Source organism: Plecotus auritus, assembly GCF_963455305.1.
Source record: "Plecotus auritus genome assembly, chromosome: 10".
Taxonomy (NCBI): Eukaryota; Metazoa; Chordata; class Mammalia; order Chiroptera; family Vespertilionidae; genus Plecotus; species Plecotus auritus.
In genome coordinates this window covers 11,808,271-11,830,067 of record NC_137785.1, presented here as the reverse complement: position 1 = coordinate 11,830,067, position 21,797 = coordinate 11,808,271, and the positions used below count along the sequence as shown (strand labels likewise).

Sequence of the window (21,797 nt, the reverse complement as noted above, 5' to 3'; positions counted from 1 at the left end):
GAGGGGCATCCGTCACCCCATGCCGGCTGCAGTACTGACCCTTGTAGTAGAAGAGGCAATGGCCAGAGAGAACGAACCAGCGGCGTTTCCAGAGCCGGAGCCCTGAGCTGTCCTGGGGAGAGAGAGGGAGGAGAGGATGAGTACAGGGGAGGGGGGAAAGGAGATGGAGACAGTGACACTTGGGGACAAAGACTCAGAGAGAGGGGAGAACAGAAACACTTTTGATGCAATAGATCCGGATGGAAGACAGGAGGTTGAGAGGAGGTAAGATTCTGGACACTGTCAGACCTGAGTTCAACTCCCAGCTCCACCACTTTCAGACTACGCCCTTACACACTCATTTTCCCACGGGGATCCTCAGGTGTTCTCATCTGTCAACTGGGGGTTGAGACGTTATGGAAGCCATAGCTAGTTTGGCTCAGTGGATAGAGCATGAGCCCGCAGACTGAAGGGTCTCGGGTTCGATTCTGGTCAAGGGTACAGACCTCGGTTGCAGGCTCAATCCCCAGCCTCAGGTCAGGGCGGCAACCAATCTATGTGTCTCGCTCACATCGATGTTTTTCTCTCTCCCCCTCCCTTCCACTCTCTCTAGAAATCAATGGAAATATCCTCCGGTGAGGATTAACAGAAAAATGGAGAAGTTACGGGAAAGTTGGAACACATACATGCCACTCGTGGGCAGGGGTTGGATATATCTGATTATTCTGGAGCCTGAGACACAGAGAAGTGAGGAAGGTGGCACTGAGTTAGTTATACCCCGAATCCTGCATCTCCCCATCCTCTCTGCCAGCACTACTCCACTGCCAACCGGGGCCCCTCTTCTCTTCAATCCCTGCCCACAGAAGCAATAGAATCTTTCAAAATAAAGCAGAGCATGTGAGTCCCCTGCTCAAAAACAGAGCTTACCATCACACTTAGAATAAATCGCCAATTCCTTACCCTGGTCTACTGGCTTCCGGGGTATCTGAAACTTGGGCGCGCAGAAGACTCACCAGGAGGCTTTGTCAGAACCCCATTCCTGGGTCCAGTCCTCACGGTTCAGAGTCAGTGGACCTGGGATAGAGCTGGACGGCTCACCTGTCCAGCAAGTTCCCAGGTGCTGCTAGCCTGGGGCGCACTTGGAGAATCACTGCCTCTCTGTCCCCTTGGCTTCTCCAGACACCCAGCGTTGGCCTGCTGTGGGGCCTTTTGCTTTTGGCTTCCCTCTGCCCCCCAGATCTTAGCATGGGGGCTCCTTCTTGTCATTCAGTTCTCAGGTCTAATGTATGTCATCCCCTCAGAGACGCCTTCCCTGACCAACAGACAAAGGTAGCTTTCATCCCTCAGCCACTTTACAAAACTTCCGTGTTAGTTCCTCGCAGCACCTCATTTCACAGAAATTCCTATGATCTGAAATCATCGATTTCACATTGACTTTATTTACATACTAGAGGCCCAGTGCACGAAATTCGTGCACTCAGGGGGGAAGGCCCTTCAGCCCAGCCTGCACCCTCTCGCAGTCTGGGAACACTCGGGGGATGTCTGACTGATGGCTTAGGCCCGCTTCCACAGGGAGAGTCGCCCGCCACCGCGCTCACCAGCCGTGAGCCAGGCTTCTGGCTGAGCAGTGCTCCCTCTGTGGGAGCGCACTGACCACCAAGGGGCAGCTTCTGCATTGAGCATCTTCCCCCTGGTGGTCATTGTGCGTCATAGCGACTGGTCATTCTGCCCTTTGGTCGATTTGCATATTAGCCTTTTATTATATAGGATTATATACAACATATTATTTCAACATTTCCATTTATTTGTATACTAATTTGTTAACCACTCCTGCCCCACCCCCATCTTGAATGGACTATGGATACTTGGCCTGTTTGCGTGGGATGTGACCCTGGGCTTGGCACACTATCATGTCGAAGAAGTTGTCATTGAATGAAGGAATGGATGAATGAAACCATGACAGAACAAGGGGAGAAGAAGTGAGAGCAAAAGCAAAACAAAGCAACACAAATGCAGAAACTTGGAAGGAGAGAAAGAGCAGGCAGCCAGGGACACAGGCTCTAGCGTCGCTCGGAGCGTCTTGTCCCTTCCCCCGCTCACTCCACCTGCTTATGCAGCCAGCCTCTGATGTGCACCGGGAGGTTGGGGTCCCTTCTGAGCGCATTGCCTCTCTTCCCGAAGGCGTGCACCTTGCTTACTGCCCGGGTGGGCTTCTGAGGAGAGAAGGAGACAAGTGAACAGGGCTTGGGGGGGTGAGGGGGACAGTGCAGTGGGAGGCGGGCGACCCCCTGGTCTGGTGCCATGGAAACCAGGCCCAGGAGGGAGCTGAGTTTTGAGGTCAGAATGGGTGTGCATAGTGCAGAGCTGAGACACTTTTCACAGGTGGGGAGAGGTGTTCAGAGGCAGGGAAGAGGCTGGCCCATGGGGAAGGAATGTTGGGGTGAAGGGTCCATTGCCAAGGAGAGGATGCCCTTGGGCACCAGAGCCGGAGATATGGGACAGCCTTTGAGATCTGAACTGGAAATATCGCCTGGGAAGTCCCCATAGTCAGGAGGCCTCCATGCCGGGTCAGAATCAAAGGACGCTCAGTGCCAGGGAGAATCATCCCTTAGCAACCATGTCCAGGGTAGAGGGGCCTCCGAATCATTCCATCCCAATAGACCAGTGGTTCTCAACCTTTCTAATGCCGCGACCCTTTAATACAGTTCCTCATGTTGAGTTGACCCCCAACCATAACATTATTTTCGTTGCTACTTCCTAACTATAATTTTGCTACTGTTATGAATCGTAATGTAAATATCTGTGTTTTCTGATGGTCTTAGGCTCTACAGCAGCGGTTCTCAACCTGTTGCGACCTACAGGTTGAGAACCGCTAGCCGGGTCGCCTAAGACCATCAGAAAACACAGATATTTACATTACGATTCATAACAGTAGCAAAATAATGTTATGGTTGGGGGTCACCACAACATGAGGAACTGTATTAAAGGGTCGCGGCATTAGGAAGGTTGAGAACCACTGCAACAGACAGAGGCCCTCTCCCGGGCACACAGGGTCTCAGGCATCCATAGCCACATTCCCACAGATGCCCGCAGGGATGGTGCTGAGCAAGGTCAGGTTTGAATCTATGGACTCTGAACTTGTGAAAGTGGGAATGAGGGAGGGGAATGGCGGGAAGACAAGGAAACCAGTGTCACCGAACTCTGGGCTGGGCGACCAGGTGGGATGCAGGTATCGTGGGCCTCATGGGGCCTTATTGACAGAGAAAGGTCTTTCCTTGTCGGATTTCAGGCCTGGGTGCATTGGATGGCTAGAAATTGGGCAGGGAGTTCAGTAGTCACCGAGTAGCCACTGCATTGGAGTGCCTTGGGGGCGTGGCTCGTGGCTGGGGCGTGGCCTACTTAGCAGCCAGACTTGATCGGGTTGTGCCTCTGGCTCTGAATCAGGAAAATGCAAGGGGTGGGGACGGCTGGAAGTGCCTCGGAATTCCTAGCTGCAGCGAGTGGTCAATTCGGGCCCTAACTAGGTCTGGCAGACCCCGTTGCTAAGGATCTTTCCTCTTAACAACCGGAGTCCCTGGGGTGGCCTCCACCCAGGGCTAGGAACCGGGAGGATGGGGCAGCCCGGAGCCCCGCCCTCCTCCCCGGCCCCACCAGGAAGCTCCCACCTTGGCGCTCAGGCTGCTGAGCGACGAGATGGTAGAGGCACTGCTGGCCAGGCTGAGGCTGCTCCGAGGCCTGCCCTCCTCCATGGAGGGCTGGGGGCGAGGAAGAGAGGGCCTGTGTGCGCGGCTCTGCAGCTGACCCGGCTGGGGACAGAGCCGAGGTCAGGGGCTCGCAGGTCGGAGGAGGCTGCAGAGAAAGAGCCTGTTGTTTGGGGACCGGGGGGCTGGGCGAAGCCGGCCTGGGCCCGCATACCAAGAATGATGCCAAGAGAGGTGGGCGGCACTGGCAGCTGCGGGGAGGGGGCAGCTGCCCATGGCCCAAGACAAAGAATAGGGGCTCCTTTATTCTTGCCTTCCCCCACCCCCCAACAATGGTCAGGAATTTGACCCTCTCTGTGCTTAGGGACCCCTCATTCCCTGCCTCTTTCCGGCTTCCTCCAGCTACTGTCTCCTGCGCCCCCTCGCCCCTCCAACACGCACCCCAAACCATCCCTGCCAAGCCCTGGGGCACCAGGCATGTGCACCCCTTTCAGCCCAGCCAGGGAACTTACCAGCTCTGGGTCCCAAGGACAGGGGGCGAGAGGGCGGTGTGGGCCCCCTGCCCATCAGGTGCTGCCTCTCAGAGGCCGGTCTCACTTCTCTGCTCTCTCACCCGCTTTGTGTCTCTTACGGTCTCTCTGCCTCTCGCTCTCCCTTTCTTTCAAACTGTCTCTGTCTCCGGCCTCACCTTGTGTCTCTCTCCCTCTCTAATCTCTGTCCCTTCCAGTCTCTCTTACTCATGTCTCTCTCCGTCCCTCACACACACACACACACACACCCATATCACTTTCTCTCCCAAACTTTGTTTCTGTTTCTGTCTAAATCTTTTCCTCTGGGATTCCCAGAGTCTCTTCCTTAAGTCTCTGCCTCGTTCTTCCCCTCTCTCCCTCTGTGTCTAGCCGAGTCTCTCTCTCCCCGCCCCTCACATTCAATCTCTCCCTCTTACTCCCTCTTTCTCTCTCTAGCCCTCCACTTCTGCTGTTTCCTTCTCTCCCTGCTTGTCCTTTTCACTTTCTCTTCTTCCCTCTCCCAGTTTCTTTCCCTCTGCTGGTCTCTCCCTCCCTCCAGCCGCCCACGCTGCTGTCTCCCCTCCCAATCCCCGCTGACCCCGCCCCTCTTGGCCTTCCCCACCACAGCCTGACCCCTGGCTCAGCTGCCCCCACAGCTGAGGGGAGGAGCTGGGCCCCCCTGACTCCTGGGTCCCTGCTGAGCTGGGGCCTGGAGAGCCGGGGTCCCATAAGGGCTGAGGCTGGGAGCCCGAAATGTTTGGAGCGTAGGAGCTGAGCCTCAACGCCAGGATCTCCATGGGCTGGTTGGGGTCAGAAGCCTGAGATACTGGTACCCAGAATGGAGATCACTTGGCTCTTGGAAGGAAGGGCTGGTGTTTCAGAGCCCTGGGTGTCTGGAAAGGTGTGAGCTAGGACTCAGGACTCCTGAGTTGTGAGTGGAGCCAGGGCCAGGAAGTGTGGCTCTGCGGGTGGGTCCAGGTCCTCCTGGGAGGAGGGAGTGGCCTTGAAGTCCTGGATTCTGGCTATAGCAGGGTCAAGTTGATGGGTCAGATATCCACCTCAGATGCCGGTGAGAATTCTGCTCCAGACTAAGACGGACCGTCCCCCTCAGGAGGGAGACATGGTTCCGGGCATATTTTGAGGAGCAAAATGATGGGCCAGGTAGGGGTGTTACCGGAAAGGGGACCTGGCCCTGAGAGGGTTTGCCTAGTGCCAGTGGTAGTGCATGGGTTTTTGACTTCCTGCAGGAAAAAATTCACAACAGGAATCCAGGTGAATTTTAGAGGATGTTTACTGAAGCTGGGGACAGTGAAACACGGAAGGGCTGGGGAAATGAGCTGGGCTGGGCTGCTTTGGCTCACTGAGAAGTCAGAGAGGGGGGGGTTGGGGGACAGGTCCAGGGGTTTGCCCTGGATGAGCTGCCACTGCCCATTGCTGCTCTGGTTGCAAGCCTCCTGGGGTCCCTTAGAGTTTAGGAGATGCAGGCCTGTGGGGGAAGAAGCGGTGGGAGGGGAAAGGCTAGGGGTGCTCCTGGGAAGGAGAGCACTTGCTAGGACCTTTGTGTGTGTGTGTGTGTGTGTGTGTGTGTGTGTGTGCGTTTCCCCCTGATACCTCCCCTAAAATCTCCACCTTTAAAACCCTTAGGACAGAGGACCCTGAGGGTTCTCCCTCCCAGGAGCACTCCTTTGCCTCCCCCACCCCCTACCCCAGGTGTCAACTTTACCTTCCTCACTTCTAAGCTCCAAGGACCCTTCCTTTGCCTCTGTAACTTGTTTCCTAAGCCTATTTCTTCTACGAATTACTTCTTCCACCGCCATGATTTTATAAATAACTGTTCTCTTATAGTTTGAGTCTTTTTTAAAAAATATATTTTATTGATTTTTTACAGAGAGGAAGGAAGAGGGATAAAGAGTTAGAAACATCGATGAGAGAGACACATCAATCAGCTGCCTCTTGCACACCTCCTATTGGGGATGTGCCCACAACCAAGTTACATGCCCTTGACCGGAATCGAACCTGGGACCTTTCAGTCTGCAGGCTGACGCTCTATCCACTGAGCCAAACCAGTTTTGGCTATAGTTTGAGTCTTGGCTCTGAATTCTTTCGTAGCCAGAATCCAAGAACCAAGGTCGCTGAACCCAAGTATGGTCTGACCCCAGAGGTCTAACACCTGTGTCCTTCCCACTGCCCCCGGTGGTACTAGTTGCTACAATGTGACATCACCCCAACATTTGTCGGAGGCACCTTTGTTTAAATCAACATTTTATTCCACAAATCGCAATTTGGCCCTTCGGTCTAGTGGTGACCTTTCTGTAGAACCTCCTTCATGTCACTCAGTTTACTGTTCCCAGCAACAATAGTAGAAATTAGTCCATGAAGTTGTGGACGAAAGGGGCCACATGCTGACCTGACAAGCTCAAGGGAGGCCTGCATGGCGGTCTTGCAAACTCAGAGACCTAAAGGAACCACAAAGGATGGTCTGAAATTAAACTTTAACTAAACGCAGTTAGGGTGGGCAGTTACATCCTAGGCCGGTATCTTCACTGACAAGGTCAACCTTTACCTTACCTGAGCCTGTCTGTCTACCCTAGAAATGTCTGGGTAACTTGTAACTTCCCTTTTTCTGGAGCCCCAGGGGCACAACCTAATGTGCCTGGGCACCAGGACAGAGACCACAAATTTCTTCATTATCATGTTGATTGTTCCTGCACCCACCTAAGTATGTGTCCATCATTTTACTTTTTATCAAATCCCAGGGGTTCTCCCCCTGCCACCCTCCCTTTTTGCTTTATCCCACCTCCTTAATCTATCACCAATGAATTTCATGTAACCCACCTACCGGTATGTCCCTCCTTTGATTGCAATGTATAAATACAAATGTAACCCGCCATTCTTCGGAGCATTATCTCAATTTGTTGAGGTTCTGCTTCCCGGCATATGTCGACAGTTTGGCTCAAATAAACTCATGAAAATTCTTTACAGGTTTCAATGTTTTTTTTTACATTAACAAAGATTTGGTGTATTCCTCTTAACCAGAAGACACCTCGTGTTGCTGTTCAGACTGGAAAGCCTACACAGAATACATGTAAGCTCTAGCAAATTCATCGTGCTGCTAGTGGTAATTAGCCATAACTCAGGAAATGGTACTTGACCTTTAATATAAGTTTTGCTATGTATTATGAAAGATAAAGTGAAGGAAACTCAGTTTGCAGGTGGGGTTAAAAATTCTAACTGGAACAGATGAGCCAATTAAATGTTTATATCACAGACTGAATGAACTGTCTGATTTATGCTGATGTACCAAAATGAGATTTATTACCTTAATCTCATCTGTCCTTGGGTGTGATTGGCAAGTAGCACTGATTGGATTTCTGCCTGTCCCATTTACTCTTTTAAGTGTCCTTGGTTTAGGGAAGATGGGATTTACTAGGTGGCTGCTACTTAAGTGCCTCAGTTTCCCTATTCCACTTGTCCTGGCTTACTCGCCTCCCAGGGGGTAGGGGATTGGGACTGTGTCCCCAGGTCTGGAACTTTTGGCAGAAGACCACCCGCTCCCATCAGATTCATTCGATGCCACCCAACCAGGATTTCAGTTTGTGTAATCAGAGCTCTTGGATGATTTTGAAGTGGGTGAAATCCAGGCATGGAGCCTTGTGCATGAAACCGGGAAGGGGTGTTCACTCACTAAATATTGGTTGAGTACCTACTATGTGCCAGGCACTGAGAAGAAAGCAGTGAGCAAAATAAAGGATCTTCCTTCAGGATGCTTACATTCTGGTTTTCATTTGCTATGAATCTACACTCCGCTGTGACCACCTTGGGCAGGCGACTCCATTCCCAAGCCTCAGTTTCTTCATCTGTGAAATAAAAACAATAAATACTCTCCCATACTGGGGAGGAAGCCCACCGGATGCTAAGGTGGGGGACTCTAGACTGGGGCCTGCGGGTTAAATTGGGGTAAGAAGGCGTTTGCCCTAAACGGGGATTCAGAGAGCTCCCTTACTGCTAGAGCCGATTACGCATTTGATTGACAGCTGGCTTGTTTCGGGGCGTGATCACGCTTAAAATGCCGCGGTGACGTCACAAAGCCCGGAATGTCCGCGAGAATTCCAACCTTATTTCCCTTCCTGTTTCTCTGCTTTTCGTTTCGAAGCTCCGCCTCTTCTCAAACGTAAGCACGTCCGGACGCGTAAGACTATAAAAGCCCCGCGGAAGGTGCGCACGCTACTTGGATCCCTTCCCAGCTCAGTTGTTATTTTCGTGCGCCACTCCGCGAGACCCTGCTACTCCTCGAGACCCCGCGCCCGTTTGTCGCGACCGCGCTTGCAGCAACCGGAGATAGTTTGAACACCGAACCCGACGCCGCAGGGCGAGATGAAAGCGTTGGCCTCCCGAGCCGTCCGGAACCGCGAATGCTCGTGGCAGCCCAAGCCGGCGCTTTTGCCCCCGAGGTGACGCGCAGCCCGCAGCCGGTGAGTGAGGGGCGGGAACGCCAGGGTCTCGGTGGGCTCGGGATCAGACTTTTGGTCGTTAATGAGGAGGGAGCTTGGACCTCTGGGTAATGAGACAGGAATGTTCGGGGCCGGGGCTCCTGGGTCCTGAGGAAGAGGCCTGGGAGCCGGACTTCCTGTGTCTGGGGGGCGGCGGGGCGGGGACCGGCTCCAGGGCTCCGACGTAAGGAGAGGGATTGGGAGCGTGGAGTGCTGAGCCTGACAGAAGAGGGGTCCTCAGTGAGGAACCAAGGGGGTTGAGGAGGCTGGAATTTTTTATTTATTTTATTTTTTTGCTTAAAACAAATTTATTCTCTCTCAGTTCTGGAGGCTAGAAGTCTGCAGTAAAGATGGCAGCAGGGCCACGCTCCCTCTGAAAGCCCTAACACAGAATTCTTCCTTGCTTCTTATTTTCTGGTGTTTGTTGTCAATTCTTGGAATTCCTTGACTCCTAGGGGCACCACCCCAAGCTCTGCCTCCGTTGTCGCATGGCCATCTTCCCTCTGTGTGTGCCTCTAGTGGCCATCTTTTATTATTTTTTTAATGTTTATCTTTATTGTTGAGAGTATTACAGATGGCGGGGTCGGAATTTTTGAGTCTCCAAGGGAGGCGGGTGTTGTGGGCCTGATTTGTCAATCCTCAGGAGGATGAGAGAACCAAAGACTAGGACTTTATCCCAAAGGGGAACAAATAGAGGACCTGTGTTCTCCCTACTTGGGACTGGGAATTGTGGGTCTGAAGGAAAATGGGGGCTTGGACTTTTGGGTCTAAGGAAGGAGAGAATGGGGACCCGGACTCCTGGGTATTGAAAGGAAAGAGAGGCAGGAACCTAAGGACAGAGATGGGAGTGGCTGGTCATCGGAAAAGAATGTTGGCAGGGACTCGCATGTTGCTCTCTGTGTTAGTGTTTCCTTGCTGACTCAAGGTTATCCCCTGATGCTGTTTCCTAAATGGCTTCTTACTCCCCTTTCCCCAGCCCAGACAGATGGCTCCAGGCCAGGTGCCCCAGCCGCTCCTCTGGAGGGATGCCCACCCTTTCTACCTCCTGTCCCCGCTGATGGGCCTTCTCAGCAGGGCCTGGAGCCGGCTGAGGGGCCCAGGACCTCTAAAGCCCTGGCTGGAGGAAGCAGTAATGAGTGCAGATCAGGGAGAAGCTAGCCTGGAAGAAGCGACAAAGGCTGCTTTGACCACCCACTATGCCCCGTGGGGTGGGCACCCTCAACAGGAGCCTGGAGACAGTGGAAGAGCTGTGGAGGATGGCAGATTATCCTGGGGGGCCTGCCCTGACCTAAAGGCCAACAGTTTTCTTCTTGAAGCCTGGGAACTTTCAGATGATGATGATGAAGAATATGGTGGGGAAGAAGCAACCAGCATCCCTAAAGAGCAAGGAAGTGAGTATATAGGTGGCCAGTCTGCTCCCAGGTCCCTCAGCCTTCTGAGAACCCTGCAAGACCCTCCTGGGGAAGAGGGAGCTGAGGAAGGAGGAGTTGCTGAAGATAAAGTGATCCAGTTCTTCTCTTCCCCTCCACCACACTGGGAGCATTGTCCAGGGATGGAGGAGGAGGAGGATGGAGAAGGTGTAAATAAAGTTCCCAAAACATCTACTTCCCCCTCATCTCCACGATCCAAGCCCAGTGCTTGGGTGTGTGCTGCAGGGGAAGAAGAGGCTGGAGCTAAGGAGGAAGAAAGAACAGAGAGTAAAGAAACCAGGAAGACCTCCATTACCTCTTCATCTGCAGGCTCCCGCCCCAGCGCCTGGGAGTGTGATTCAGGAGAGGAATCTGAGGAGAAGGATGGAAAGGCTGAGAAAGAAGCTGACCCAGAGCCACACTCTTCAGTTCTAAGCCACAGGCCCCTGCTCGGGACCTGGCATCATCAACCCAAAGAGGAGGAGGAGGAGGACAATGCCTCAGTGGAAGCTGAGGGTCTGTCTACCATCCCCACCACAAGTGCTTTCACAAAGGCCTGGATGTGTTGGCCAGGAGAGGACACAGAGGAGGAAGATGAAGACAGTGATTCAGGAGCAGCTGAGGAGGAGGGAGAAGCTGAGAGTCCCTCTTCCATTCCCCCCACAAGTACCTTCTTGAGGGCCTGGGTGTACCAACCAGGAGAGGACACAGAAGAGGAAGATGAGGACAGTGATTCAGGAGCAGCTGAGGAGGAGGGAGAAGCTGAGAGTCCCTCTTCCATTCCCCCCACAAGTACCTTCTTGAGGGCCTGGGTGTACCAACCAGGAGAGGACACAGAAGAGGAAGATGAGGACAGTGATTCAGGAGCAGCTGAGGAGGAGGGAGAAGCTGAGAGTCCCTCTTCCATTCCCCCCACAAGTACCTTCTTGAGGGCCTGGGTGTACCAACCAGGAGAGGACACAGAGGAGGAAGAGGAAGATGGTGATTCAGGAGCAGCTGAGGAGGAGGAAGAAGCTGAGGGTCCCTCTTCCATCCCACTCACAAGTACCTTGAGGGCCTGGGTGTACCAACCAGGAGAAGACACAGAGGAGGAAGAGGAAGACAGTGATTCAGGAGCAGCTGAGGAGGAGGGAGAAGCTGAAGGTCCCTCTTCCATTCCCCCAGCAAGTGCCTTCTTGAGGGCCTGGGTGTACCGACCAGGAGAAGACACAGAGGAGTATGAGGAGAATGAGGATGAGAAAGATGATTCAGAAACAGCTGGCTCGGGCCCACGTTCTTCCCTTCAGGCCCAGAGTGTCCTCCTCAGGGACTGGACATATCCACCTGGAAAGGAGACAGAGGGAGTGGAAACTGCTGAGGAAGCTGAGCCCTTCCGAGTGGCCATCTATCTACCAGGAGAGAAGCCACCACCTCCCTGGCCTCTTCTTCGGCTGCCCCTCCGACTGCAAAGGCGGCTCAAGTCTGCAGGAACCCCCACCCAGCAGCCGGACCCCGAGACTCCCCAAAAGGCCAGAAAGGTTGGTGCTGAGGGCTCTGATTCCCTTATTTTTTTAAGCTGGGGACAGTAAAACAAGGGCTTAGGATAGAAGAAACAGGAGAGAGCCTAGGCAAGGCTGCTTTTGCTCACTAGAAAGCTGAGAAAAGGGGGCCTTAGAGACAGGTTCAGGGGGTTAGCCCCAGACGAGCTGAAAGGCATGGGCCTGCCCCGGGAGGGAGATCACCTGGGATTCGAGGGAGAGCACCTGGGATTCTCGAGTGTTCGGGAGGAGGGAGCTGGGACTTGGGTCCCCTGTGTGTTACAGAGGGTTGCATGTGAACTCCCCTGGGAGGGCTGTGCTCGTTGTAATGCAATCCTTTGCAAGAGGCTGGGCTCCCCTGGGAGCAGCTGTGGGACTTGTCAGCCCAGAGAACCACCTCCGTCTTCAGTGAGTCAGATGGAGAATGTGGTGGCAGGCAGGTGACTAGTCAGATAGCAAGCATTTTTGTGTAATTTTTGTCTGGTTCTCTCTTCCCTCTCCCACCTGTGACCATGTGTATCCTGTGTCTGTATGTCTGTGCCGGTCTGTCTCCAGGTGCACTTCTCTGAGAAGGTCTCCATCCATTTCCTGATTGTGTGGGCTGGACCAGCCCAGGCTGCCCGAAGGGGCCCCTGGGAGCAGTTTGCCCGGGATCGAAGCCGCTTTGCCCGTCGAATTGCCCAGGCTCAGGAGAAACTGGGCCCCTGTCTAACCCCTGCAGCTCGGGCCAGGGCCTGGGCACGCCTCGGGAACCCTCCCTCTTCTCTGGCTGTCATACCTGCCACAACCCAGACCTTGCCCACATCCTCTGTCCAGGCCACGCCTTTGAGCCATACTGTGGCCTCTCCCTCCCCTCTTTATGTGTCAGTGTCTCCCGCCTTAGACCTCAGTGGGAGGCGTGGCTAGGATCCTGTGGTTTTTGTGTTATTCACTATTTATTTTTTTATCAGTTGGTTTAAGAAATAAAGTCTTTTGGTTTGTATTGAGCAATGTCACCTTGTGTATCTGAACTGACAGTATCTACCTCTCCCGGGTCCTGGAAGTAGTTGAGGGGAATAGGAAAGAGGCAGTGCCTTAATAGAGGATAAACTACATTTCCCATCATCCCTCAAATTTGCCTCTTCTCCTGAGGCTTCTTTTGAACAGAAGGCTGGTGAGTTTTGTAGTTTTTCTTTGGCTTCCACCTAAATTTTATTAGACTTGGGACAATTATCTCCCCAAAGGGGGCTGGGAGCTAGACTCACAGATCTCTAACCAAGGGTTAAGCTCCAGTTTTCTGAATCTCCCTGGAATATACAAACATCCTCTTACTGGCCTTTACATGGTGAGTTCCTCAAGGTTTTTCAACTGCCTTGATTTAACATTTACAAGCCCTGTGTCCATTGCCTCAGTTTCCTTAATCTGTAAAACGTGGCTAACAACTACATATACCTTATGGGATTACAAGGGCCCCAAAGGAGTTCATGTTTAAAGTAATGCTTGTTGCCCAGCCATATCAGTGGTTGAGTATCGACCTATAAACCAGGAGGTCACTGTTCGATTCACCATCAGGGCACATGCCCAGGTTGCAGGCTTGATCCCCCAGTGGAGGGTGTGCAGGAGGCAGCCTGTCAATGATTCTCATCATTGGTGTTTCTCTCCCTCTCCATTCCTCTCTGAAATCAAAGATATTTTTAAGAAATAATAAAATAATGCTTGTCAATTAAATGTGTTAGCCGGTATTGTAATTATTCTCCCTCACCCATGCATGTCTTCAGTTACCCATCCAAGTTTATGTCTGCAGCTTAGAACATTCCTCTGACCTGGTAAGATCTGTCCAGCAGTTCAGACAAAGAGCAGCTTGTCCAGCCTCATACCCTCTCCCTCCTCCATTGGTTCCCCAGGCTCCTACCACACTGGCCTTTCATTTTCCAAAACAACCTAGTTCCTTTCCCCCTTGTGACCTTTGCATGAACCCTGCCTACTATCGGATGTTCCCATTCCTGCCCCCTGGTGAATCGGCTAGTTCCTTGTGATTCTTCAGGTGTAGTATGAAAACACTTCAGAGGTCCCTTGCTTTGACCCAGCTGACTTGTGCTTTTCTCCTTCGTAGCAGAGGAGCAGTTTGATTTTTTGTTGTTTAAAAGACCCGTCTCCCATAATGCACTGAGTGCCACCAGAGCAGGTGCTGCTCAACAGCCCACTCCCTAGAACCCAGAACACGTCTAATAAGTGTTGGTTAGTAAGTTGGTGCCAAGGAAGGCATGCTGGAGCCGTTCTCCAAATGAGGAGGCACAGGAGCTGTGGAGAGGAATATATTTTATTGGATTACTCACACGCCAGTTTCCCATCGAAACTGGACAAGCAGATAGCAAAGGCTTGAAGTGGACAAAGCGGGAAGCAGAAGTCCATGGTGAACATGTCTGGGGCCACGCGGCCGAACTGAAGCACCAAGTAGTCGGCTGAGGAGGAAGTTAGAAACCTAGTCAGACTCTCCCTGCCCGGACCATAAGAGCTCAGAACACTAAGAGGCTGTGCGGCGCCCTTTCTTTGCCCGGAAACCCTATGAGTGCCGTATAAACTACAGTTCCCAAGAGGCTTTGCAACAGCGTGGAGTGGGCCTTGCCCAGAGAAAACCTTAAGTGTTGATGGGAGTAGTAGTTCTTGTCCGTTGGTACCCCCGTTCCCTCCGCCCCCCACCCCCAGCCCGGTTCCTAGGAGCTCACGGTCATCCGGATACACAATCTGGAAGTTCTTGACCGAGGCCTGAGTGACTCGACCATGAAAATTGAGCACGTAGGCGCCAGTGTCGTAGCTCCACGATGGGGCTTTGTTTTGCAGGAGGACCAGCCCCTGGTTGGCCCCCCGTTGGATGCGACTCATAAGGCAGTCCCGTTCCTAGAGGGCAAAGTAGGGGGCGTGGTTAACCTACCACAAACTAGTCTTTTTTTTTTTCTCTGGACACACAATTTTGAGTCCCTAGCCTCCCCTCCCTGCGACACATAAATCTGACAAAATCCTTCGGGCTGCTCATGTGACCTCAACCATGGGCCCCTCCTCCCTTAGGACCTAGGGCCTGTAGCCTAGCCCTTCCTCCCCTATCGACCCAGAGATTCTCAACCTCAGCCAACTCACATTTTGTGGCTGGACTCTGATTCTCTTGTTCTGGCCATCAACTCCTGGAATGATCACAGACATTTTCCGGGGCCCTCGGAATCCCAAGACGTTGGTCTCCTAGGGTATTATGGTCTAGTTGGCCTGGTTCTTTCTCCCTCCCCACCATTCTGCTCCATTCACTCTCTAGTCTTCTGGATACTTACATAACACACAACGCCCAGCTCCTCCCTGATCCGACCAGTGTCTGGGATGAAATACTTTTTTTCAGGATTCACCCCACTGTCGAAAATGGTGAATTTGGTGCCCAAGACATTAGATCTACTCCAGGAAGGCCGTGGCCAGAATAAAATAATAATCGTTACCGTTATGCTGTACGTTAACTGCTTTCCCATGCCATCTTATCAATTCTTCCCATCAGTCCTCTACGGAAGACTCATTTCCATGTATCCACAGTCCCAGCCCTGTGATCCATGATTTTTCATTTCCTGCCTCAGCCCTTTAGGAACTCTCTTCCCTCTAATACCTGTTGGTTATTATTAGAGGGAACTCCTACTCAGGAACGTAGGAGTCCCAACCCCTTGCCTTTCAAGAAGTCAAATGTCTTAAATGCTAGGCTGTGCTCCAAAACCTTTAGTTCTATTTCTAACCACCCTGGGGTTACAACCTGAAGAACTTCAGAGCCCACCAGTCCCTAAGAGAAAAGGTCCTAGAACCGGTAGACCGTGCGCTTTATGGCCTGTTGGGAAATGTAGTTCAATTCTCCCCTTCTTCCCCCAGGTGCCCTATCACCTGCCATCTGTTTCTCACACCCATCAGGGCTCTGCCTACCTGACTTTGCCCACAAAGTTGCTCCCATCCCGAGACAGGTCTGTGGGGTCCAGGGAAATTAGATAATTAGAGGTTGTGCTCATTTTTCTCTTGCGCCCAGCGAGAAGGAAGTGCTGTGGATGTGAGAACAGCCCATCAGATTCGATTTCGGGTACTGGGCTAGGGCTAAGGGTCCAAAGACAAGGAAATATTATGTCCGTGGGGGGACAGAGGAAAGGGTGATGGGGGCAATAAGCGTCCCAAGGCTTGCTTGGGAGATGCAGTTCTCACTGAAGGAAGTCATCAGCTGGGTCCTGAAGGGGAGCTACACATCTTCATGTCTCCCCTACAGGCAGAGCCCAGGCAGGCCTGACTGGACAATAGGAACATTGCAACAGGTCGTTAGTAGGTGTTTCATCTTGGGAAAGTGGATCTGGCTCTGAGTAGGAAAAAGCCCCTTTCTGGGAGAGAGTGCCTTGAGAGGCAGCCACAAAGAGAGGGGAATGGCTAGGCTGAGAGGGGCGTGGCTTTACTCTGGATAGGAAATCCACCAAGGGAGGGGCTTGGTTACTGAGGGGGCAGGGATTATCCCAGGATTGGGTGAGGCCTTATAGCAAAGAAGGCTCAGTGAAGCCGCCAGGCTTGGACCTACAAAGATGAGTTGTGGAGGATGTATAAGGGTGAGGTTTTGGATCCCGACAGGGCGTGGCCTGAGTTTGAGAAAGCCGGGCCTATCTCCACAGTGGGCAGGCCTTGGCTGTGGGATGGGCAGGGCCTTTGCCACTGGGCTCTAAGGAGCTCAGTTCTGGGAAGCTTTGGAGCTGGAGTTGACAGGTGATGAGCAAGGCCTGGATTCGCGAAAGTCAAGCCCCTGAGAGATGGGGGCTTGCCCCCGCAGCCAGACAGCACCTTCCGGCCGTGGCCATTGATCGCCTCCAAGTAGAGATAGTAGAAAGGGAACAAGCCCTTGTCTACGCCACGCTTGTCGCGGCTGATGCAACACTGCACCGTGCAGCCGCGCGCCGCTGGCTGCAACACATATTCTTCCATGTCCCCGCCGAACCGAAGGCTTGGGGCGAGGACAGACGAGAGGGACGAGCTCCTCGCATTGCTGAAGCCCCCGCTGCCCTCGCTTTCCAGGGCCTCGCACATCTCGTCAGCCAACCCTGGGAAAGTCCTCACTGTAGACTTCGATTCCTCTTTCTTTTCTTCCAGGTCTTCTCCCTGGCCCACATGCCAAATTCAAGTTGAGGTGCAGCCCAGACCAGGCCACGCCCCCTATGTCCCGCTAGTAAAACACTGATTGGTCATCCCAGCTCAGGGTTACACCCACTCTCGACCATGTATTCTGCCTATTGGTCAAACTTCTCGGCCACTTGCTGATTGGTCAATCGCTTTAAGGATTCCACCCAGCCAAGCCCCAGTGGCTTCCCTCTGCTGCCTTGCTCACTCCATCTACCGATTGGAGAATTTCTTTGCACGGCCCATTCAGCTAAAACATGTGTTGAGATTCCATCTAGATAACTTAATATGGCCCGGATCTATCCAACTGAAACTATTTCGTTGTTGTTCTTAATCCTTACCGGAGGATATATATTTTTTCTGTTGATCTTTTTAGAGAAGGAAGGGAGGGAGAGAAGGGGAGAGAAGAAGAGAAACATCTATGCGAGAGACACATCTACTGGTTGCTTCCTGCACGCACCCTGGCGGGACGGGGGGGGGGGGGGATCAAACTTGCAACCCACGATGCTCTGACCACTCAACACACTGGCCAGAGCCCAATTGAAACTATGTATCTCGCGTTCATCAATACCAAAGTGAGTGCCAACTGGCCCTTCCCTATCGCTGTGTCACCCTCCCCCAAGCTCACAGCCTTCCGGTGGGCTGGGTTTTGATGTGCTCACATCTCTTCAAATCCTCTAGTCTAGATGGTAAATGGGGTACTCACAGAGCCTCCGGGAGCTCAGTCAGCACAGGTTCTACCCACCAGGAAAAGGGGCCTCTGATTGGGCTGCAGAGTTTTAGCACCACCCTCCTCTGCCTCTCTCTTACGGGCTGCACCACCTCTCACCCTGTTGGAGCCCGAGTCTCCACTTCCCCCATCACCATCCCTTTCAGGCGACTCGTATTCATCTCCACCATCCTGGGATTCGTTTTCATCCTCTGTACTGGACCCTAAGGGATGGAAGAAGCCGGAAGAAGACTGGGCTCGGGACACCTGGGTCCCAGGAGCTTGGGACGAGGTCACCAGTGGTAGCTGGAGAAGACCAGAATTCCTCAGTTTCTGGCACCTACTTATGGCTCATCGCCCTCACTTGCCAGACCCCTCACCTCCCCCATATGCAGGGGGTCTACACAGGTCCAGAAGTCTCTGCCTGCCCTGGGCCTAAGGACAGAGTGGGATTTGAGCTCCCCCTTCCCTTTGTGCCAGAGAGAGCAGAGGAGAGACTGGGGATCTAGGATGGGGGTGGAGAGAGTGTGGAGTTTTGGGGTGATAATTATGATTCCTGTTTTGGAATAGTGAAATAGTCATGAGAATAAAATGTCATTACAATGAAATATTAAAGAATAAAAGGGAAGCCCTAGCTGGGTTGGCTCAGTGGATAGAACGTCGGGCTGTGGACTGAAGGGTCCCAAGTTCAATTCTGGTCAAGGGCACACGCCCGGGTTACAGGCTTCACCCCCAGTAGGGAGCATGCAGGAAGCAGCCAATCAAGGATTCTCTCTCATTGGTGTTTCTATCTCCCTCTCCCTTCTTCTCTGAAATTTTTAAATAACAACAGGGAATGAAGTACTGATAATACCACAATGTAGATGAACCTTAAAAATATGCGAACATGCCGAAACCGGTTTGGCTCAGTGGATGGAGCGTCTGCCTGCGGACTGAAGGGTCCCGGGTTCGATTCCGGTCGAGGGCATGTACCTTGGTTGCGGGCACATCCGCAGTGGGAGGTGTGCAGGAGGCAGCTGATCGATGTTTCTCTCTCATCGATGTTTCTAACTCTCTATCCCTCTCCCTTCCTCTCTGTAAAATATCAATAAAATATATTTTTAAAAAAATATGCGAACATGAGAAGCCTGTCATGAAAGATCATATTCTGTTTATCTGAAATGTTGAGAAGAGGCAAATCAGAGGAGCCAGAAAGCAGGTTAGTGGTTGCCTAGGGCTGGGAGAAAGGGGGGTGGTGACTGGTAAGAGGTACAGGTTTCTTCTGGGGGTGATGAAAACGCAGGAAAATTGATTGTGACGATAGGTGCGCATCTCTGTAAATATACTAAACACCCTGGAATTGTAAACTTTAAATGAGTGAATTCTATGGCATGTGAACTATATCTCAAAAAGGCTGTTACAAAAGGGAGGAGGATTTGCCACTTGGAGCAGAGGGCCTGAAGATGTCCCCCAAATTACCATGTCGCCGGTGGGGTATCCAACCCCCCCTGCGTCTTATCCTTGGGGGCCCTTTGAAAGGAGGGCGGAAGGCGGGAACATCCGCCGCGAAGACCTCCTCCAACTCCGGATAGGACGTGTCTGGTAGGCAGAAGAGAGAAGGCACCTGGAGACTGGGATCCTAGCGGAGGGGAGGGCTGGGGACCAGATGACTGGGTGTTGGAGAAGGAGAAGGCTCAAGACCTGGACTTGGTGTGGATTTCAGGGCCCCTGGGGGAGAAGGGGGGGGAGGGGAGGAGGGTCTGCACTCCAGGCTCATTTGGAGATCAAGGATTGAGGTTCCAGACGCCTGGGTTCTAGTGGGAGTGGAGTTCTAGAATATAGGCGGTCCAAGGGCTTGAGAGTACCTGCTTCCGTCGGGGATGCCAAGGGGCTGGGCTCCGGGCGGCCATCGCCACCACAGCTCATGATGCCCTGGGCGCTGTGGGTACCAGCGTGCAGATGTGCTTCTGGCACGTTCTCCCTGAGGAAAGGGTTCCGGAGGCCTGGGAGACAGGGCAGAGGCCCCTAAACTGCGAAGATCTGCCTCCTCACTGGGCTCCCAGACACAGCCCCTGATTGAATGACCACCCAAACCGCCGAGACCCACTCAGAACCCAACCTTCATTCCAAGGCTCAGGCGAGGACAGCCCAACCACTCAATTGCTGTGGCTCCTCGCGTAAAGCACCCCAGCCAGGTTCTCAGTCGGTAGGACCTGGTTTCTAAGTTACCCAGGTCCCCGGGCTTTGCCAGTTTCAGCCCTGGTCCTGCTTTTCCAGGCCTCACCCCCCAACTCTACCAGGACCCGCCCCAGCCCTCCCCAGACCCCGCCCCACGCTTTTGGGCGGTCCCCGGCTCTCGCAGGCTCCGCCCCCTAGTGGCCTTACAGGGGGACCGCACCCGCGCTCTCCCTGGGGTCCCCACTGGCTGTGACTCGGGCTTTTCCGGGCTCTGCTAGGTGCTCCAGGGCTCCGCCGGGCTCCCACAGACCCCTCCCTCCTGGCCTCCGAGGGGGTCGGACCCTTTCCTCACCGCTGTTCCCCGCGAGGCGCTCCGACCTCAGTCGCGGTCGGCAGGACCGCTGGGAGGCGTCAGGATTGGCCTGAACCATGAGAAAATCTTGGCGTTTCCGCCGCTGCTTCTTCTCAAATAGCCGCCGCTGCGGGAGCGGGAAAGGGGTGTGTGGGGGCCAGGAGTCCTGCGGAAGACTCGGGTGAAAATGGGCCTGGGGAAGGGGAGCCCTGGGGAAGGGGAGCCCTCGAGGAAGGGGCGGCCTGCATCCGTGGGAGAATTTTTGGAATCCAAGCACTCAGTCCCTCGTCTCCTCCTTCCTCAGAACCAGGGGTCCTGGCACCTGGTCCCCTCCGCCCCCAGTATCTGGGAGTCCTGCCCTCAGAGCCCTTGTTCCTTAGAAGTTTTGGAGTCTCGTCCCCAAGGTCTACTTCTCTTGGATCGTGAATTCCTATTTTCTCATTTCCCAATTGCAGAACCTGAAGTTCAAGAGAGCCACGGAGGGCCCGCCAGCCCAGGGCAATCCTTGGGGGATGGGGCTCCTGGGGAGCTTTGAAGGGGGCCCGAGGGGGGGGGGGAGGGGCGCGGTAAGGGTTCCTAGCACAGTACCTGCTGTTCCAGCTTCTGCAGCCTTATGGCAGCGAGCTCATCCCACAGGACCCTGAGAGAGAGGCAGGTTTGTGCCCCAGAGTCCCTCCCAAGTTAGGATTCTGAGCACTTGTGAGGTCACAGAAGGGGTAGAATCTGAGCCTGTCCCTCAGTTCTAAAGCTCCTTCTCCCAGCACTGGTCGTCTAGAATCCAGGAGTCCGAGATCCCAGGGCCCTCCAGTGTCAGAACTCAGGAGTCCAAGCCCCTCCCCTTTCTGACCCATTACTCTTCATCTTAGGCTGCTCCCTTTAGGTAGGACTCAGAAGTCCAGGCCCCCAGCCCCTCCCAGCAAGGCTGATGGTGCTGAACCTGTAAAGGCGGTTATGAGGCCAGAGCTGAACGTGTGTGGGCATAATCCAACTCTCAGTTCCCTGTGCACCCCTTTGTCCACTCCTGTCCATTCCGGTGCCTTACTCACTCTTTTTTCCATGTGTCATTCTCCTGAGACATTCTGGAGAAACAAGAAGGAGAAGTCAGGACTCAGACCCCACATCCTAATGGGCTCTGTTCCCCCCCAACATCTGATCTTAAGCTCTACATTTTATCCAGGAATCAGGAAGCCTGAATTCCAGCACCTATTCCTGTCCAGGGAAACAGCAGCCTTATTCCAGTTTGTGGCACTATCAGGGGCCCAGGAGTCCAATTCTCTCTCCCCCAAATACCTCTCTCCTACACCCAGGCATGGGAATTCAGAAATCTGGGCCCCAAACACCAGACCACCAGCACCCATCTATCCTCCCCCCTCCCCCCCCCCGTGCCTGCAGAGGCTTTTCACATTCACACCTCAGTGCTCTGCCTCTCTGGCCAATTTCTAAACATACCTGAATAATTTTGGGGGGAGCTGGGGACCTAATCTCTGGGTCTCCGCGAAAAAAAGCAGGGGAATAAAGAGGGCTCCGAGGGAGGAGCGATTCCCTTTCGGATCTACCGGAATCCCCTCCCTCCAATTCCCTCACGCTCAACTTCCAACAAAGCAATGACCCCTGGCTTTCTGCCGCAGCCAGGCTACCCTGCTCAGGGGGTTCTAAATTGGAAGGGGATGCGAGTGTTCCTTAAAGGGACCCCAGAGAGGTCGCAGCGCAATCTCGTTCTACACCTCTCACTAATATAAGAAACTTGTAAGGCGACCTGGACAATTGCTATTGATCTGTAACTTGCCGCCACTTCTTGGGGATAAAAACAAATGGGAAAACTACAACTC

General features: G+C 53.3%; 3 protein-coding genes across 3 annotated transcripts in view; 1 reads left to right on the top strand and 2 right to left on the bottom strand.

Annotated features, from left to right (window-relative positions):
- The window catches only part of PLEKHA4 (pleckstrin homology domain containing A4), a 29,116-nt gene extending 24,605 nt beyond the window's left edge, over positions 1-4,511 (bottom strand). The window contains exons 1-4 of the mRNA XM_080645419.1: positions 4,193-4,511; positions 3,645-3,828; positions 2,085-2,192; positions 40-112 (exon numbers count right to left, since the gene is read on the bottom strand). Of these exons, the coding sequence (XP_080501545.1) occupies positions 40-112; positions 2,085-2,192; positions 3,645-3,728 (265 nt within the window). The 5' untranslated portion in view covers positions 3,729-3,828; positions 4,193-4,511. The remainder of the gene's footprint in view (positions 1-39; positions 113-2,084; positions 2,193-3,644; positions 3,829-4,192) is intronic.
- Positions 4,512-8,416: 3,905 nt separating this feature from the next.
- PPP1R15A (protein phosphatase 1 regulatory subunit 15A) lies at positions 8,417-12,597 on the top strand. Its single transcript, XM_080644310.1, has 3 exons — positions 8,417-8,661; positions 9,656-11,605; positions 12,161-12,597. The coding sequence occupies exons 1-3, from the start codon at positions 8,602-8,604 to the stop codon at positions 12,509-12,511; spliced, it is 2,361 nt and encodes a 786-aa protein (XP_080500436.1). The 5' UTR covers positions 8,417-8,601; the 3' UTR covers positions 12,512-12,597.
- Positions 12,598-13,912: 1,315 nt separating this feature from the next.
- On the bottom strand, positions 13,913-21,046 carry TULP2 (TUB like protein 2; the record flags this gene model as incomplete). Its single annotated transcript, XM_080644670.1, has 11 exons — positions 13,913-14,046; positions 14,311-14,482; positions 14,720-14,818; positions 14,905-15,019; positions 15,530-15,642; positions 17,580-17,683; positions 18,918-19,037; positions 19,304-19,441; positions 19,969-20,095; positions 20,557-20,608; positions 21,015-21,046. 11 exons carry the CDS (start codon positions 21,044-21,046, stop codon positions 13,913-13,915), a joined length of 1,206 nt encoding a protein of 401 aa, XP_080500796.1.
- Between the last annotated feature and the right edge of the window lie 751 nt (positions 21,047-21,797).

What these genes read in the sequence shown, in the direction of transcription:
- PPP1R15A (XM_080644310.1), top strand. Translation starts at nt 8,602, where the DNA reads ATGCTCGTGGCAGCCCAAGCCGGCGCTTTTGCCCCCGAGGTGACGCGC. An exon ending in TGACGCGCAGCCCGCAGCCG is followed by an intron (nt 8,662 to 9,655) that starts GTGAGTGAGGGG and finishes CCCTTTCCCCAG; the next exon opens with CCCAGACAGATGGCTCCAGG. An exon ending in CTCCCCAAAAGGCCAGAAAG is followed by an intron (nt 11,606 to 12,160) that starts GTTGGTGCTGAG and finishes GTCTGTCTCCAG; the next exon opens with GTGCACTTCTCTGAGAAGGT.